Here is an 18,405-nt window from a genome sequence, read left to right on the forward strand (position 1 = left end):
ATATAAACAATCATACATTTTCCTTTTTGACTAAACCTCTGTTTTTCTAACTAGTTATTTTCATTTAAAAATACATGCAAAAATTGTATCTTGGCTCATTACACCATAGTAATAACAAACACACATGCCAGTTCAATTTCACTTCTTTATTATAATAAGTCAATTGCCTAGTAATTTAACCAATTGTTTGTTTAATCAGTTGGTTAAACAATCATGTTTTTCCAACAGATTAAGCAAATGACCAATTGGTTGGTTACATACCTAGCCACTTGATTAACAATAAAGAAGTGAAATTGAGCCATTGTGTGTGTGTGCCAAGCAGAAGCACCACTGATGCTATATTTCTGGTATTTCTGGAGAAATCTCTAGCCAAAGATAAACCTCTGTACTTGGCTTTTGTTGACTTGGAGAAAGCCTTTAACAGAGTTCCCTAATCCTTTATCTGGTGGTCAATGTGGAAACTGGGGATAGACAAGTGGTTGTTAAGAGCTGTAAAAGCCCTGTTCAGAGATGCTGCGAGTAAAGTGAGGGTTGCCAACGAGTATAGTGAAGAATTCTGAGTAGAAGTAGGGACTCACCAAGGATCAGTCCTCCACCAATTCTTATTCATTATAGTCCTCCAGGCAATAACAGAGGGATTCAAGACAGGCTGCCCCTGGGGGCTCCTCTACACTGATGACCTTGCTCTAATAGCTGAGTTACTGACAGAACTAGAGACAAATTTGAGGGTGTGGAAACAAGGTCTAGAATCGAAGTACCTTAGAGTTAACCTTGCAAAAACCAAAGTCTTAGTAAGTAGGAAGGCTGTCAAAACACAAGCCCCTTCAGGTAGATGGCCCTGCCTGATCTGTAGAGAAGGTGTGGGTACTCCATACAATGTACCTGGTGTAAGCTATGAATACATAAAAGGGGCAGCAATATCAAAGGAAGAAGGTTAACCGGGAAGATAGTCTTTGTGTGTGGCAGATGCACAGGGACAACAAACACTGAAGATGTACAGCAAACAGATTCCATCACATGCCAGGGTGAAAAAGTAGAAATAATTAATAGCTTCTGCTATCTAAGCGACCAAGTCTGTAGTGGGGGTGATTGCTCTGAGAGTGTAGCAGTTAGAATAAGAATAGCCTGGGCAAAGTTCAGGGAGCTCCTACCTCTGCTGGCAACTAAAGGCCTCTTGCTCAGGATGAAAGGTAGCCTGTATGATGCATGTGTGTGAACTGCCATGCTACATGGCAGTGAAACATGGACCATGACTGCTGAGGACATATGTAGGCTTGAAAGAAAGGAAGCTAGTATGATCCGCTGGATGTGTAATGTCAGTGTGCATACAAGACAAAGTGTAAGCATCCTTAGAGAAAAGTTGGACATAAGAAGCATCAAAAATGGTGTGCAAGAGAGACAACTGCCCAGGTATGATCATGTGTCATGTATGGATGATGACAGCTGTGTGAAGAAGTGCCACTCCCTAACTGTGGGAGGAACATGTGGAAGTGGTAGACCGAGGAAGACATGGGACAAGGTGACAAAGCATAACCTTCGAACAGTGGGCCCCACAGAGGCAATGACAGGAGACCGAGACCTTTGGCGATATACTGTGATTGAGAAGACCTGGCAACTAAAGAGAGATCACAGCCATGCATGTCCAGCCCAGTTAAGAGTACCCCTGATGCATCAGGCAATATGATATACTTGAGAAAACCAATACCATAGTTGTGGCCAGGACCACCTGACTGGCTCCCATGATGGTGGCACATAAAAAGCACCATCCAAACATGGCTGATGCCAGTACCCCTGACTGGTTCCCGTGCTGGTGGTACATAAAAAGCACTATCCAAATGTGATCAATGCCAAGACCACCTGGCTGGTTCCCATGCCAGTGAATCATAAAAAGCACCATCCAAACATGGCTCATGCCAGTACCTGCTGACTGGCTCCTGTGCCGATGGCACGTAAAAAGCACCATCTAAACATGGCCCCCATGTCAGTGGCACATAAAAAGCACTATCTGAACATGATTGATGCCAGGCCCACCTGACTGGCTCCTGTGCCAGTGGCACATAAAAAGCATCCACTACACTCTCTGAGTGGTTGGTATTAGGAAGGGCATCCAGCTGTAGAAACCTTGCCAGATCAGGTTGGAGCCTGGTGCAGCTGCTGGCTCTCCAGACCTCAGTCAAACAGTCCAATCTATGCCAGCATGGAAAACAGACGTTAAACAATGATGATATAAGTCGACATCAAGAATCTTTCAAACTAAATACATAAACAAACCATCCAAAATATTTTATCAACAAATTAGCTTCATATGTGTGTTTGTGTCCCTTTCTGTATCTGTATGCTATTTATGTTGTCTCTCTCCATGATCTATAACTTAGCAAGTCCACAAATAGTTATGGATCTCATAAGTTCTGGTATGATTGACTGAAACACCTTAAGGTAGTATCCTAGCATGGCCACAGTCCAGTGACTGGAACTCATAAAGAATATAAATTAATATTAAGAAGACACTCCCAGCTTGGCAAAACAAGTTCTGGAAGCACAATTTCTGTGTGTGTGTGTGTGTGTGTGTGTGTGCACACAACTGCCCTTACCTACTCAATTTCCTCCTAAAGATTTTCTTGCTACCTGTCATCTTTCTAACTACAGTGTTCTGCTGCCACAAATAAATGTGAGAATACTTCACCAGTTTTTCTCTGATAGTATCTGTTCTTCTTTTACCAGCATTATTTCACTTGTTATCCATCCTTCTTCTATACTCACTTATTTAGATTGATCACCTTCAACCACATGTTATCCTTCTCCCTCATTCATATCCTTCTCTTATCTGCGATACCTTTATTATTATTCTGCTGCTCAAGGTGGTGAGCTGGCAGAATTGTTAGCGCACTGGACAACATACTTAGCGGTGTTTTGTCTGTCTTTACGTTCTGAGTTCAGATTCTGCCAAGGTCGACTTTGCCTTTCATCCTTTCAGGGTTGATAAATTAAGTACCATTTGCATACTGGGGTCGATCTGATCGACTGGCCCCCTCCCCCAAAATTTCGAGCCTTGTGCCTAGAGTAGAAAAGAATATTCTGCTGCTCTTCACCCCTCCTTTTCTGCACTGTCTCATACTCTCTTCTCAAGCTCATATGTATCATTGGTCACTTTCCACCCTTTATCTACTACTCATTTCATGCACACCTCAACCCTAGCCATTTTGTACAGTTGTCACCTACTCTTCCCTGTCTTTCCTCCTTTAACACTTTTTCTTCATTATATTCACTCACTAACACTTTCCTCTTCTCTGACTAGCTCCCACATAGAAAATGGACATTAGATGATGACAGTGATGATAACAATGACTTCACAGTGATTGTTTGCAGTTTCAGTACTTTAGGGAATTTACTATTAATAATTTTTTTGTTTTTTTGTTGGTTTTTATTAGCAAAGTTATATTGCGTAGATTTATAATGGAGAAGAAAGCAGACCTATTGATGTCCATATCTTTTTTGCTTTGTTTTTTCACCAAAGAGATTATCAGTAATTTTAAACTCACAAGGATTACACTAATGTTTGTTGATTTATCTCTTGAATTTATAATTGTATGTGTATTACATTTAGTCATTAAGTTTATATATTTTTATGTATGTTTATTCTTTGTTATTCTATTTTTATGTATGCTTCTTCTATACTGTTATTTAAAGATTTTCCTATCAAGAGCATAATAACTGAAGAAATAAGATTTAATTTATTATTAAAAGCTTTTTTTCTTTTCTTTTATTTCTTAGGTAAGTGGATATTTAAATTCTCTCAAAGATTACAAGTTTATGAAATCAAGCAATTTTGCCTATAGTAGTCCTCTACAGATTGGTATGTATGAGAAATTGTCTTTCTACTTTGCTACAAGTTTTCAATTTGTTTCTTTTTTCTCTCATTCTCCACAATGTTCAGTTGCTACATAAAATCTAGTATTTATAAAAAGAAAATATGACAATTTTATTTGATATTGTTTATCTAAGTATTGGTTGACCTGTTCAAACAGTTAACCTCATCCTGTGTATTTCTATCTACATATTCGATTATCATTAAGGACCATTTGTTATTTATATCTGTATCTTGGCCTCTATAAAGCTGAGATAGAAGGCTGCAATAACTTCTCTCAAAAACAGAGATGTGTAATTGGCTGAACTTCAAAATTTAGTATTACGTATTATTAGGGGTAGTAGTGTCAAATACAATACCAATACCTAGTAGTATTTGGTCCTTGAGGACAAACAAACCAGTCTGAGTATTTGAAAATCATTTAATAGCTATACTTTGTGTGCATATTTACACGTGTTAGTGTGTGTATATCAGTCAGACAGAGAGAGTGGGAAAGATCAAATAAAGAAAACTACATTGGAAATTAGCCACTTGATTTTACAAACCATCCTTAAAGATCATTTTGCATTCATACACAAAAACCTGATTCCTCTAGAAAAGAATAATATTCCATTTCCTGCCAGTTCTAAATGTATGTATGCTTACATTGTATGTTACTATCAATTGAAATAACATTCTGATTTCTGGAACAATCTTCACCTAACAAGTGGTAAAATGATAGGAAAATAGGAACTTAAAGAGTGAATAATTTACTTACTTCAAAGAGATCTAATCACATAATCAGTTATCAGATACATTTGAGATATCTATAGACACGTTGACACCTAGCCACTATAATGAATTATGGATCTGATTTGAAGGGACTTTACACCTTCGCATGATGATTCCTTGTCATGCCAACTCGCTTAAATGTCAGCTTTTCTGATTTGGTCATATTATCTGCCTGCCTGAAATCAGCTTCCTAAAATGTTTAAGTGTGAGCTTAAAAGGAGAAGACTGCCTTGTCAATGAAGAGCAAGTCTTTGAATTTAGTTATGCTTCATGCCTGCCTACAACATCTGTTAATATCCCCTGCAGACCTTTCTCTACCTGCAATTAGGGCTTGAAGGGAAGAAATTTTATTTATTTATTTTACCTTTTATAACAGTGTGTGACGAAGACATTGCAAATGAGCTAGCAGCCATTTTAACCCACAAATATATACACCTCTGCAAAAACCAAATATCAGCTACCCTTATTCCACTGTAATATTTGTTGACTTTTCAGATTTCAGATTTTTAAAAATATAAAACAGCTCACTGATATAAGGAAAATACTTACAATATCATGCTCTTTCTTTCTTTCTTTCTTTCTTTCTTTCTTGTTATATCTCTTTTACTGTACAGCCTATCTCTGCATCAATTTATATAGCAGTAATATTAGGTATTCCTACTGAAAAAAATTAACCTCTTCAAAGGAAAAAGAAAAGCAAACATTTCATTCTTTTGTGTCGAACATGTTGATGTTATTACTGAACATAATTATACAACACTCTATTTAACATGTCTGCGGCATTCCCCAAGGAAATAATATACAAGCCCAACCTCATAAATAAAAGAATTCTGAATGATTCTTCTAAGTGACCTGACTTCACTTTGAATTTATTTATTACTGAATCACAATTAAATATTTAGATGTTAATCATCTATATTCAGTTGAAAGTTTTAGCTGTTAATTAACTGTTTTGTTCATGGAATGTTTGAAGTAAATCATTATCATTAGTTTTATTCTATTGATCAACAGTCTTTTCTTCTTTCTAAGTAAGCAAGTTTCAAAATTATTTTCTACATCTTTTAATCATCATTCTTTCAAGGTGGATATTAATTTATTCTCTAAGTTCTCAAATTCACATAAATTAATCTTAAAATGTGTATTTGCAGCTGAAGAACTAGAACATTTATGTTAAGAAGTGAAGTCTGCACTCAAGTTTAAATTAAATAAGAATAAAATCTTATTTATGTCATATTTGAGTGCTCAAGAAATTAAATTTTTTTTCTAAATAAATCTAGTTAAATATGAAAATATTTCATTTCAAGATACTTCTTTAAGAGTTATTTGTATCGGGTAAAATATTTGTTTTAATACTTTCAACTTCAGAAGATATTCATCCTTTGAGAGTTGATACAATAATTACTTCTTAAGTCCTAGGGTTGATAGGATCAGCTGTTCCAACCCCACCCCCACCAAATGAGTGACTTTGTGGTTAAATTAGAAATCAATATTTTTGACTCAAAGAGATTTTAGGTTGTGGTTTATCAAATATTTCTGCTGTATTTTGGCTGTAAATTCACAAGGTATTTTCATTCAACTCACTCACAGATTTATTGGTTTCCTTGCATCATTTGTATATTTCATCAGTATACACACAAAGATACAAACACATACAAAGTGAGCTTCACACAGTTTCTATCTTCTTTTACTTTCTTTAATTGTTTCAGTCATTGGACTGCAGGCGTGCTGGGGCACTGTCTCGAATGACTTAGTCAAGCAAATTGAACCCAGTACTTATTCTATCAGTCCTTTTTGCCAAACTGCTAAGTTACAGGGATATTAACAAATCACCACTAGTTGACAAGCAGTAGAAGAACAAACATGCGCATACACACATGCTCACACACACAGGATGGGCTTCCATATAATTTCCATCTTCCACATTCACTCACAAAGCATTGGTCAGCTCAAGAAGCTGCACAGTAGGATGACTGATCCAGAAACCATATGGTTGCAAAGCAAGCTTGTTAAGCACACAGCCATGCCTGTGCCTACCAAATGTAAGTTGTAAGTCCTTTGCCAACCCAATGCTGGTAGTCAAAGCACTAAGAATTATTGATCAAAATTCAAAATTTTAATCTTCTTATGAATGATTTGGCTGTTAAGAAGCTTTCAAGACACTCACCCTGCCTTTACTAACACATGACAGAACAGTAAATTGTGAAGATAAGATATTATTTTGAAAAACACCTATTTACTTTCCTAAGTCCATTAGATTTAAGACCTTTTAGGTTTATCAACAAAAACTATGAATATAGCTTCTGTTTTAAGTAATCAGCTTGTAATCTAATGTTATTCCCTGTAACACATCATTTCTCTGTCCAAAGAAAGGCTCTTAAAACATTTAAAAATAGAACTTGGGTCTTTTTTGCGTTCTATACAAAATGTCATTGTATCATCAACAGCCATTTACTTCTTATTCTGAATATTTCTTTCCCCCCCAATCCCACCAATCAATGTAAACTTTCTGTTAGCCAAATGAAGTGGAAATATTGTCTTCTGAAAACTCTTCAGATTTCTCTTCCAACACTTTATAAACTTTTTTCACCATTTATCAGTCTATAGTCAGGAACATTTTCCATGTGTTGATAAAACAAAAATGTTTTTTTATAAACCATATCTAAGAGTGGTTTCTTTCATAAAGCTTGTTGAGTTTCTATTTTGTTTGAGACAGAATAATTCTACCATAGTGTCTTTTTTTTTTCAATGTGGTGGAAATTAAGTCTCTAGTAATGCAAGCATTGAGAAATATTTAAAATCTATTTCACATATTTATGTGGAATCATAAATCTCTTGTGGAATATTATTTGTTTGTTCCTAAATTTAAAAACTCTCACATTTACTACTGAGATTTTTTCTCTTCTTGTTGATGTTATCTTACATCTAAAAATTGTCTGCAGCAGGTGCTTGTTTGTGATTTGTTATTTCATTAATACCAAGTTATTTGTCGAAAAATTCTGTCCATTACTAAACTAGATTTATTTTATAAACTTTGTTTTATTTTGCTTTTTAAAAATTATCTGCCTTGCATATAAATCTGAGTTAATCTGAGTACGTGGGCCAGTAGCAATGATCTTTGCTGGCCCACCCATTGTGATGTTGATGCTTAGCTTAAATTTCTACAGATTGATGTATACTAGGAAATCTGGACACAAAGTAAGTTCTGGAATACTGTAGTTCTAGAGATAAAGGTTTAAGTAAAATGCCCAGTTTGGAGTTTTGAGGGTAAGATTCAGTAGGGGGATGACAGAAGAAAGCAGCAAGTAAAATAGGTGGTTTGGGTGGTCTTAGTGACACAGATTGCTAGTTTAGTAGAGCACAAAATATTGTGGTAGCAATTTAACAGTCGGAGAGGGAAAACACACAAAGTTTTCCTCAGGTCCATTGTTCATGGCTATAAACTAAGACATGAGTCAAAACTATAAATATTATTCTTAACAAGAATGAATCATCTTCCTCTTTATTACAGATATCATTTTAATTCATTTAAAGATTTTGGGATCACTATCTTAATCCCCATCACCAGCCTTGTATGTTAGATATATACCATTATTCAAGTAGTTTTTTTACTTTTTATTCTTGACATTCAGTATTTGAGATGGCCCAGTGAAATTAGTTGTTAGAGTAAACATGCATGGAGCAAATTCCAAGAGGAATGAAGTTCTAAAGTTGAAAAGTTAAGGAAGGAAATTAATACAGAATCAAAAGAAATGAAGAGGGGATGGGAATGCAACAAGTGGATTTTGGTATGGATAACACAAGGGTTGGAAATTCATTAGAGCTGAGATCAGAGGAAGGCATATTTCTGTGGGGAACTAGTAGTTAATATTCATTAAGAGAACAACCTTTGCCCAAGTGCAGCCTAAATGATTGTGATTGTGGCTAGAGCACAATTTGACTAAATGAGCAGATCCTATCTGGAAATAAGAAATTCGTTGAAAACTGTTACGGATAGACTAATTAATTAACTGGTGTATTTTTCACTCATAAATATTTGCAGTGTATCATAGTGTGCTTTTCATTTTCTTTGCTTTTATTACTTGTAGAAGAGCTACTGTAAGACTCTGACCTAATCACCACTTGCATGGAGATTAGGAAAGTTTAGAGAGGGAAAGGAGTACATTGTTATGTTGAGAAAATGTCAGTGAGATACTGAAATAGTGTTTAGTTGTTTGGGTGGAGGAAAAAGAGTCGCCAAAAATCCTGTCAAATTTCACTGGTTTTTCCTGTGAAATTACATCTGGTTTTCCCAGCTTACATGGATTGGATGAACATTTTGAGGCATTGTTTTACAGCCTGATGCACTTTCTGACACTAACCCATACCTGTTTTTCAATAAGTGATCTCTTATTTTACACGGCTTCAAAGATATGAAGTGACTGGGCAATTTGTTGACAGGAGAAACTGACAGTACCACTGTGCACTGCACCATTGAAACAATCACAAATGTAAGCAAACACGCAGATACACACACACACATATCTATACAACTGTCTTTTTTTCAGGTTCCTTCTACCAAATCCACTCATGGCTTTGGTTTGCCAGAAGCTATTGTAAAAGACACTTGAATAAGGTGTTGTTCACTAAGACTGGACCCAAAACTATGTGGTGGGGAAATTACCATACAACCATGCTTAGCTTGAAACATCTGGAAACAACTAAAAAAAAAAAAATAGTACTTTATCTTTTAATTCAACTTCATTGCTCCCAACATACTTGGTAATTTTCATGTCTCCAGTTTATGCCATTACATGCACCAGAAAGTAAAGTAGTACTTAGAGTAGTTCTGATAATAAATTGGGTTGGCTGGTTGGTGATACCTAGAAAACCATTAAGTTGTAGTTGTAAAACTAAGACTTCAATTTTGTATGATATATCTAGGGCAAGTCAGCTTGGCAAACCCATATTTTTCTAAACTATCCCCATAGGAGTTGTCGAACTCAGATCTGCTAGCTTACAATATACTCATAAATTTAAAGGTGTGCTGCTACTGTTGCTGGATAGAGCAATATGTTATTCTTACACTGCTAGGACCATTTTGCTACTGAGCAGAGCCATAGACCATTTCAGAGTAATATCTTGTTCATAGTCACTGTACCAGTTATAAAATATGGACTGCTAATCTTTCAGCAGGTGGTCTGCAACCCTATCAAATCAGCCAGCCACACACAGGCTTATATTTTAAGATCAATATTTCTTCGTCTGTGAACATGCCTTAATATAAGTGTTGCAATCCTGTTGATATATTTGCTTTCTAGGCAGTCTCTATATGAATGCTCAACCTGCTAGAATTAGCACCCGGTTCTCCTTCAAATCACATTCTAATATTTAAAAAAAATAAATAAAAATAAGAACACTGTTAATAAGACAGGGTTGCCATATGTTCTGTTTGGTCAAGACTGACTTGGGTTAAACAATTACAAATTTTTATGAAGGACTGTATGTTATACATGTGTTTATCTAGCTCAGGGTTTCTCAACCAATTTTTATCAATGGTCCCCTTTGATCACTGTTTTATTCTGGTGGACCCCATCGCCAGTCCATATTTAAAAACTAGTTTTATAGAAACTTCTTTCAAAATTCTTATTTTGTTTTTCACACATTAACTTGTGTAGAGGTTGAACTATGGAAAACATCCAAGAAGAAACAGTGAAGTTTCTTGCAATACATATCAATATATAAACATTGAAAGCAAAATATTTTTCAGGTGCCTTAAGTTACTGTTTTGCTGCATGGACCCCACACAAAAATCCTATATGAGAACTACTGATCAGGCTATTGTAAAGTTTTGAAAACAAATGTTTAAATTTATATGATTGTAGTTGTTTTCTTTGCAGTAGTTGAAATAAATTATATATACTGAAAGATTTTTAGGAATATATATTATATTGTTCTCATATATTTCTTTTGAAATCATCTTTATAGTTAAGCTAATCAGTTATTTAATATATAGAAAAATGATACTATTATAAATTAAAAAAAAAACCCTTATTGGATTAGCACATTTTTACATTTCATAATAAAAGTTAACTTTTATAGTTATTTCAGAATAAATCCCTTTCTTTTAATGTATTATTTAATTGTGGTGTGTGTGAAAGAGAGAGAAAGAATGAGTGTGAGAGAGAATGTATGGGTATGTATGTGTACATGCTTACACGTGGGTTTGCTTATAAATAGATAAAATAAATAATCTTGATTCTCTTAATGGATGTAGTCATATGTTGAAATTATATTTTCATTCTTATTTATATATGTATATTTCTTTACCATTTTTCATAGTTACTCTACTTCCACTATGTTTGTGGGATTTCACTCACATGCTGTCATTAATAGCATTACTATCAAAATAAAACTATTGTATCATTATACTAAAGCTTGCCCTAGTAAAACCTCTCTCTATTACTCACACACAAGCACACACTTCACTACTGCTGGAGTAGCAGGAGCATTTGTAGATAAGCTATATTTGAAAAGAAGCTGACTGTGTATGTGATAGTTAATACAGGAAGTTCTTTGTAGCTGCCCCACCCCCTGATACTTTCTTCTTTGCCTCTCTATTACCACTACCCACTGTTCTTACAGGAGGTGTGGGTCTAGCTCAAGTACCAGTCTATCTGCTTTCCTGTCTGTCAGTAAGCTCCTCCTAACTAACTCAATGAATTCTGTCAACTTCACCTCTGGCACTACAGCTTACAATACCACTATTTTGTACCCCACCGATGGCTGTATGTATTCATCAGTTTTCATTCTGTGCTAACATGTTTCCTTTCTTAACAAGTAATATACGGTTGCTTTATTTAATAACATGAAGTAAGAAAACAAACTTATGTGAATTCCTTTTGGTTCATTGGCAATGAGAGCAACCAACCACTGGTTTCGGAGAAAGAAAAAAGTTTATTTAAAGTTATTCACCTGAAAGTTATATTCTAAATGGGATAAAAGAAAAACCCCAAACAAAAGCAAAAACTAAATAGACAAACGCTAAAAACATAGAAGAAGGTGGATCCATATAAATAATAAAATGACAAATAATACTGGAACTATTTGGATCTTTAAAAAGAAAAGAAAAGAAGCAAAGCATCAAAATACTTTCCCAAGGAATTTTATAAATTGAATGGATTTATTAAATGAAAATCTTCCTCATTACATGTTGAAGTTGTTTTCAAAAGCAAAGGTATATGTATACACATTTCCAGGTGTCCTCGGAATTTTATTTGTTATTTCAATGAATATTTTTAATAACAATTCATACAGATTCAACTTGTAAAAAAAAGAAGCTTTAAAAAATCAGTGTTATATATTTTCAAATGTAATTGAAAATTTGCAAACAAGTAATATTTACTAGAAATATTTATTTTAATTATACTCTTTCAAAATACACTTCAAAAAATTATTTTGATTCAAGAAAAAAAACCTTAAACTTCACAGATACTTATGGGCATTATGAAAGAGATGTGAAAACCGTACCAAACTTTTAATAGCCAGCTCACAGCGAGTATGTTTTGCATTTAGATATTAAGATAAAGGATTTTAAAGCTTTCCAAATATAATAGCAAACTTTGGTTTCCAAATTTCAAATCAGAAAAAAAAGGGGAAAGAACCAAATATCACAGGGGGAAAAAAAAAACAGTTGGATCATTTTGTTTTTTACATACTCACACACAAACACCCACCCTATTAAAAAACAATGAGAAGAAAGAGAGAGAGAAAGAGGAGAAAGAAGAAAAATAAGTAAACTAATTCACATGTTTATAGTTTTATAAATTTTAAAAAAAATTCTAAACCTCTTTATTATCTTTACTTAATGAGCTGAAGTTTAATAACACAATATTATCTCACACTTTAAAGCCATAAGGAAAGTCATTCAAGTTGTACCCAGGCCAACTGTTGTTACCTGTCTTGTTCTCATTAACTCAGTCACCTAGTCTACTTAATTGTTTTTTGTTTTCCTTTTCCTCTACTTCCCCCTTCTCTCTCTCTTTCTCAAATTAAACTTATCAGGGCTTCTATGCTGGTGATATAGTTTGATTTAATCACTTACTTTAATAGATGACTAAACTGCTATTGCTAATCTCTTTTACAGACTAAGTAAATTGTACATTTAACTAGTTGGATGTTATAGTGCCTTTTGAAAGGGTCTTATAATCATTTTTCTGTTGGTTCGACAACAGAAAAATATGGTCAATTTCATCTGATAGGATACCTTTCAACTGCTAAGTGGAAATTATATGAGGGCAGTAATTATTAATTTTCGTTGTTTTGATTTTCTTACCACCTGCACACAGGTATGTAGGTATTTTAAAGAAACAGTCTGATAGGTTTCATCATTTTTGTAATTAGTGCCTTAATAACATTATGTTAAATTTATAAAATAATAACAATAAATAAGTTTAAGGAGTTGACATTTTAAAGAAGTTAATGCAGTATTAATTATTGAAAACTGAACTAAGTATAAAAACATTTCCAAACACTACTTTTTTGAAACAGGTTGCTGCACTTCTGACTTGTTGCATTTACATACTGTTACTTGTTTAAAGTATTTACAGCCTCATCTGTCGCTACTTCTAGCATGGATAATGCATCACTATACGTATCTAGTAAAATATAACTTACAAAATTATTTCTTGTGGTAACAACTTAAGACATATAACTCAATTATCGAAATAATTATTCACTCGTATCATAAAAGGTGTTTTTGTCTTTCTTATTTTTTCTTACTCCTTTAGAGAACTATACACACACATATACATACATACACACATACTCACACACACTCACAACATATATATATATATATATATATACACACGTGTGTGTGTGTGTGCATGTATATGTGTATGTATGTACATACAAGTGTGTCTGTATGTACGTATTGTAGCTGAAAACGTTTCTTTGTTTTATTGTTGTATTTTTTTTAGTGAAAATGGGCTGGGAAAGTATTCTGTAACAGGAAAGAGAACTTTGTGGAGGAGGGGTGGGGGACGTGAGAAAGTAGGCTATTTTGAAATAATGTAGAGTCTCTAAATGGAGGAAAGGGTGGTGCAAAATGGTAAATCATTCAGAATGAACAGCATGAATGGAATCTTTATTGTTAGTATATATATATATACTTATATATATATATGAGAAATGTGAGGTGAACTATTTCAAAACAAATTTTGAAGTATTTATTCTTTGATAAATACTTAATGTAGATAAAGATTTCCTATAATTCTTATAAGCTATGAAAATTGGGCACATAATTTTGACATTTGAGTAAGAATATATATTTTTTTAAAACTTGATATGACCTAATATCCCATTGACACAAATTCATTTCACTTCATCCATCATCTCATGTTATTCTTCTATATAGTCCACATGTCTTTCAAATTACATAGCTACAAGTTTACTTGCTGCATTTATATGATGTACATATTAAAAACACAATTTTATTTCAAATGATCGTAAATATTGTCAACTTATAGTTAATATAATCAAAATGGGTAATAAGTCTTCATTACTCTATGAACGACAGGCTGAGTTATCAGGTGAAAGACGAGATCGAAGCTGGTCTTTTACAGGCAATATGGGTTCACCAACATTGTCTGGTTTAAAAGCTTCAAGAAGTCGAGCAATGTCTTTGTCTCAAAATCCTAGGCAATCTGGTAATTCCCAGAAACACCTTAGGCTACCTGGTCACTTACATATATCTAGTCCATTGGAAATACAATCAAAAATTAATTCCATGGATTCTATGCGCTTAGTATCTAGCAGTTCTTTAACTAATGTTAATCAACCACATTCATGGACTCTTGGAAAATCTGATGCATGGGATTCACCATGCATCAAGAATCACCATGCAAGAAATGCTAATACTCAACAACAACAACAATTCCAAAATTGGTCAAGCAAGTATGCCACCAATAAAAAGCTGGACTTGCAAAATGAGAAGAAAGTAAGCATTAAAAAGCGATCAGCTCATGCAAGCGATAGCAACAAACAACCTGTTTGTTCTTCCCACCAGAATTCTGTACAAATGCAGTGTTGTTCTGATGATGTGTTAGATATAAAAGAAGATATTCTCTATGAAGGATTCAGACCTCGAACTAACTCAACATCAATCATAGAAATGGGTAGGAAACATCGCAGTCGTGTTGTAATGGGAGCTGCCAGTGCTAATCTTCGAAGACAGCTACATACAAGCCATACAGCCATTGACAAAAATTCTCAAGATTCTCCCAAAAATATGAATCATTGTGCTGGAGATTATGTTGAACTTGATCCTCGGCAAACAATGTTTCATGAGCAACAGAATTTTACCAATGAACAAGTATACTTGCGGAAAGAAGGCAGATCTAGGGCAATGAATGAAAATAAGACTATAGATGATGTTTGTTTTCAACTGCCACCAACAAACACTTCTAGGACTACTCTTACACCAAAACTTTGGGCAGGTAAAACTCTTCTTCCAGATATTCATGAAGAAAAAATTCTAAGTTCTAGTGTGCCAAATTGCAATTATGACTCCTTACTTAAGAATATTCCACAACAGAAGAGTCCAGGTATTTCTCCACTTACTCATGGCATTTCTTCAGTGAGAAACACTGATTTTATGAGGAAAAGAAGTTGTAGCATATCACATACTCCAGAATTTAGTGCACATCAGCAAATGCATTGGAATCTACCTCCAAATGCATTTGGAGAAGTTAATAACCGAGAAATTCTCATTCATTATAGCCCATCTTCGGTGCGCAAATTTCCTAGAAAATTATCTGTTCCAATATTAATGACACCTAAAACTAGAATTGTTCCGGATAAGGAACGACTGTGGAATTATAATGTGACTCTTGGTGATTCTTGTCCTAATCTTACCATTTCATCAAATAATAGCCCTGGACATGGACTTTACCTGAGCCAGAACAATAAAGGTAAACTTCTTTATTTAATTTTCCTTTAATAAATTAGAAAATTATAACTTGCATTGAAATCACCTTTGTATCCTTTTTTCTTAATGCAGCAAAATAATTTTGATATATATTTTAGTGCTACCTGGTAGAAGATGACGCTGAAGAGCAGAAATTTTAATGTCAATATGCATACATGATTTTTCAATATTTTTTATTTTTTAAATGATACTAGAGATTATTATTATTATTATTATTATTATTATTATTATTATTATTATTATTATTATTATTATTAAGAAAGCAAGTGAGCAGAATTGTTAGCACACTGAACAAAATGCTTAGGGACATTTCTTCCAGCTTTATGTTCTGGGTTCAAATTTTACCAAGGCTGACTTTGCCTTTCTTCTTTTAGGGTCAAGAAGATAAGTGCCAGTTGAGTACTGGAGTTGATATTAATCAACTAGCTCCGCTCCCTAAATTTCAGGTCTTTTGCCTATAGTAGAAAGGATTATTATTATTATTATTATAATTGTTAAGGCAATGAACTGTCAGAATCATTAGCATGCCAGGCAAAATGCTTAGCAGCATTTCGTCCCTCTTTACATTCTGAGTTCAAATTCCACCAAGGTCACCTTTGCCTTTCAGCTTTCAGAGTCAATTAAATAAATACCAAGTATGCACTAAGGTCAATGTAATCGACTTAATCTTCTCCCCCAAGCTGCCCTTGCACAAAAATTTGAAATCCTTATTATTATCATTATACATTTTGCTCTGTGTGAATGCATACATTGAATATTCCACTATATTCACTATAAAACTATATCCTATAACCACACTTCTTGTTAATATTCTAATTTATGCAAAAAAGCTGTAACTACCTAAATTGTATAATTACCTATAAAACATAACAATACCAGTTTTGATCTGTAATTTATAATTATTTACTCATAAGCAGTCTCTTGACTTTATTATTTTATTATTATTATATCATCATCATTATTATCATTACCTATTTTTTATTTATTCACTTTTGTCTCTTAAATTAATTGTATTTTTCTACCTTAAGAAAGGTTTACAAATACTTTTATGTCTGTTGTAAAACAGTGAAGTAGCTTCATGATAAAACATTAAAACTGTTCTCATCACATCAGGATTTTTTCATACTTGTTTTAAACTTTTTCAATTTAAATGATACACTAGTGAAGGTATCAATTTTCCATGACATAAAATGGATGTCATTCTTATCATTTTGTCAAGGAAGTAATAAAAAACAAAGAAAATAAAATAATTTTTAAATGTATTAAAATGTCACTAGAGAAACTTATTAAAACTCCCTCTGCCTCCCTCTCTCTCTCACTATATATATATATATATAATATATATATATATATAATTATCACTATCATCATTTAATGTCTATTTTACATGCTGGCATGGGCTGGATGGTTTGACTGGAACTGGTAAAGCCAGGAGCTGCACCAAGTTCCATTGTCTGTTCTGACATAGTTTCTATGACTGGATGCCCTTCCTAATGCCAACCATTCCACAGAGTGTACTGGGTACTTTTTATATGGCATCAGCACCAGTGCTTTTAACATGGCACCAACACCAGTACCAGTATGTATATGTATATATATATATATATATATATGTATGTATGTATATATATTTTTTATACTTGTATGCATTTCAGCCCAAAGAGACTTATTCTTTAAAGCTGTTAGTCTGTAATTTAAAGCTTTGGTTACAGTCAGATGCTTTTAATTTCTTATAAAATGTATATTCAAGATATCTAAATTTCGTATTCACTTGTGATAAATGGAATAACTATCTTCATGCTACCAGAATAATTTTGAAAAGCAAATGATAAAAATCATATTCTGAATCATCCCAATAAAAGTATATTCTAATATGGGACAAAGTTACTAAATACTCTCTTTAATAATGAAGTTGTGATTATTTTTCTAAAACTATCTTGTATACATCCCACATGTTTACTCTTAGAGCTCATAAAATAATTCCTTAAAGGTTTGGTCATGCTGCTTTCCTGTGCCAAAACACACTTTTATATTGTACATGAAATGGTTGTCTCAATTCAAAGACATTGAAATTAGTTCTACCGCCAAGATGTTTAGATGAATTAAATAAAGGTTTCTCTAGATTATATTGTTACAATTTCCTTTTATTTGTGAATTTGACCATTAATGTAAATTATGTTTAAAATGGAAAAAATTTTTTTATTGTCAATGATCATTATATAATGGAATTTGTTTTAGCTATGATTTATACCTAAGTTGGCATTCTTTGAGCAAACATCAAAAGTTATTCGAATGTGTGACCGCCTTATCTATTTTTTCCAAGAATTGTGTCATCTGAACTACATTATTCAAGGTGCCATTTTTTTTAATTAAAAAAACTATTGGATAGTTTTGAGAAAAAAATTATGGCTATTTCTAGTAGGTTCAGTGACTATAATTGTTAGTATAAGTGGCAGAAACGGTGGAACAAAAGATGAAATTCTCTGCAATACTTAGTTTCTGTTTCATGTCTTCTAAGATCAAAGGTCACTAGAATTGCCATTGTCTTTCATCATTTCAAAAAGTATTATGATTGATTTAATCAATTGTTCTATTTCTCTTGAAATGCTGTCATGTGATGAAGAAGTTTATTTTGCAATTACACATGTTTCAAGTTCTAATCACTAGATGCAGCATCTTAGGGAAATGTCTTCAGGTCAATCTAAGTTTTCTGAGTGAAACTGGGTTGACAAAAACTGTGCAGAAGCTCATTGTAGTACACCTATTCTGTGGTATTATTGCATAACCTAATTTTACCTCACTA

General features: G+C 33.5%; 1 protein-coding gene across 9 annotated transcripts in view; it reads left to right on the forward strand.

Moving 5' to 3' along the window:
- Nucleotides 1-18,405, forward strand: part of LOC115209141 (protein TANC2) — a 1,073,170-nt gene that overhangs the window by 801,143 nt on the left and 253,622 nt on the right. For 5 of the 9 annotated variants that reach the window (XM_029777294.2, XM_029777295.2, XM_029777296.2 and 2 more), the window contains exon 1: nucleotides 13,491-15,585. The exons of 2 other annotated variants lie outside the window; for them this stretch is intronic. In XM_029777294.2, coding sequence (XP_029633154.1) covers nucleotides 14,157-15,585 — 1,429 coding nt within the window. In that variant the 5' untranslated portion in view covers nucleotides 13,491-14,156. Of the gene's footprint in view, nucleotides 1-3,771; nucleotides 3,854-13,489; nucleotides 15,586-18,405 lie in introns of those variants that run through there. 2 more of the 9 variants (XM_036501212.1, XM_036501211.1) reach the window with 2 other exon arrangements.

The sequence above is a fragment of the Octopus sinensis genome, linkage group LG3 (assembly GCF_006345805.1).
Source record: "Octopus sinensis linkage group LG3, ASM634580v1, whole genome shotgun sequence".
NCBI lineage: Eukaryota > Metazoa > Mollusca > Cephalopoda > Octopoda > Octopodidae > Octopus > Octopus sinensis.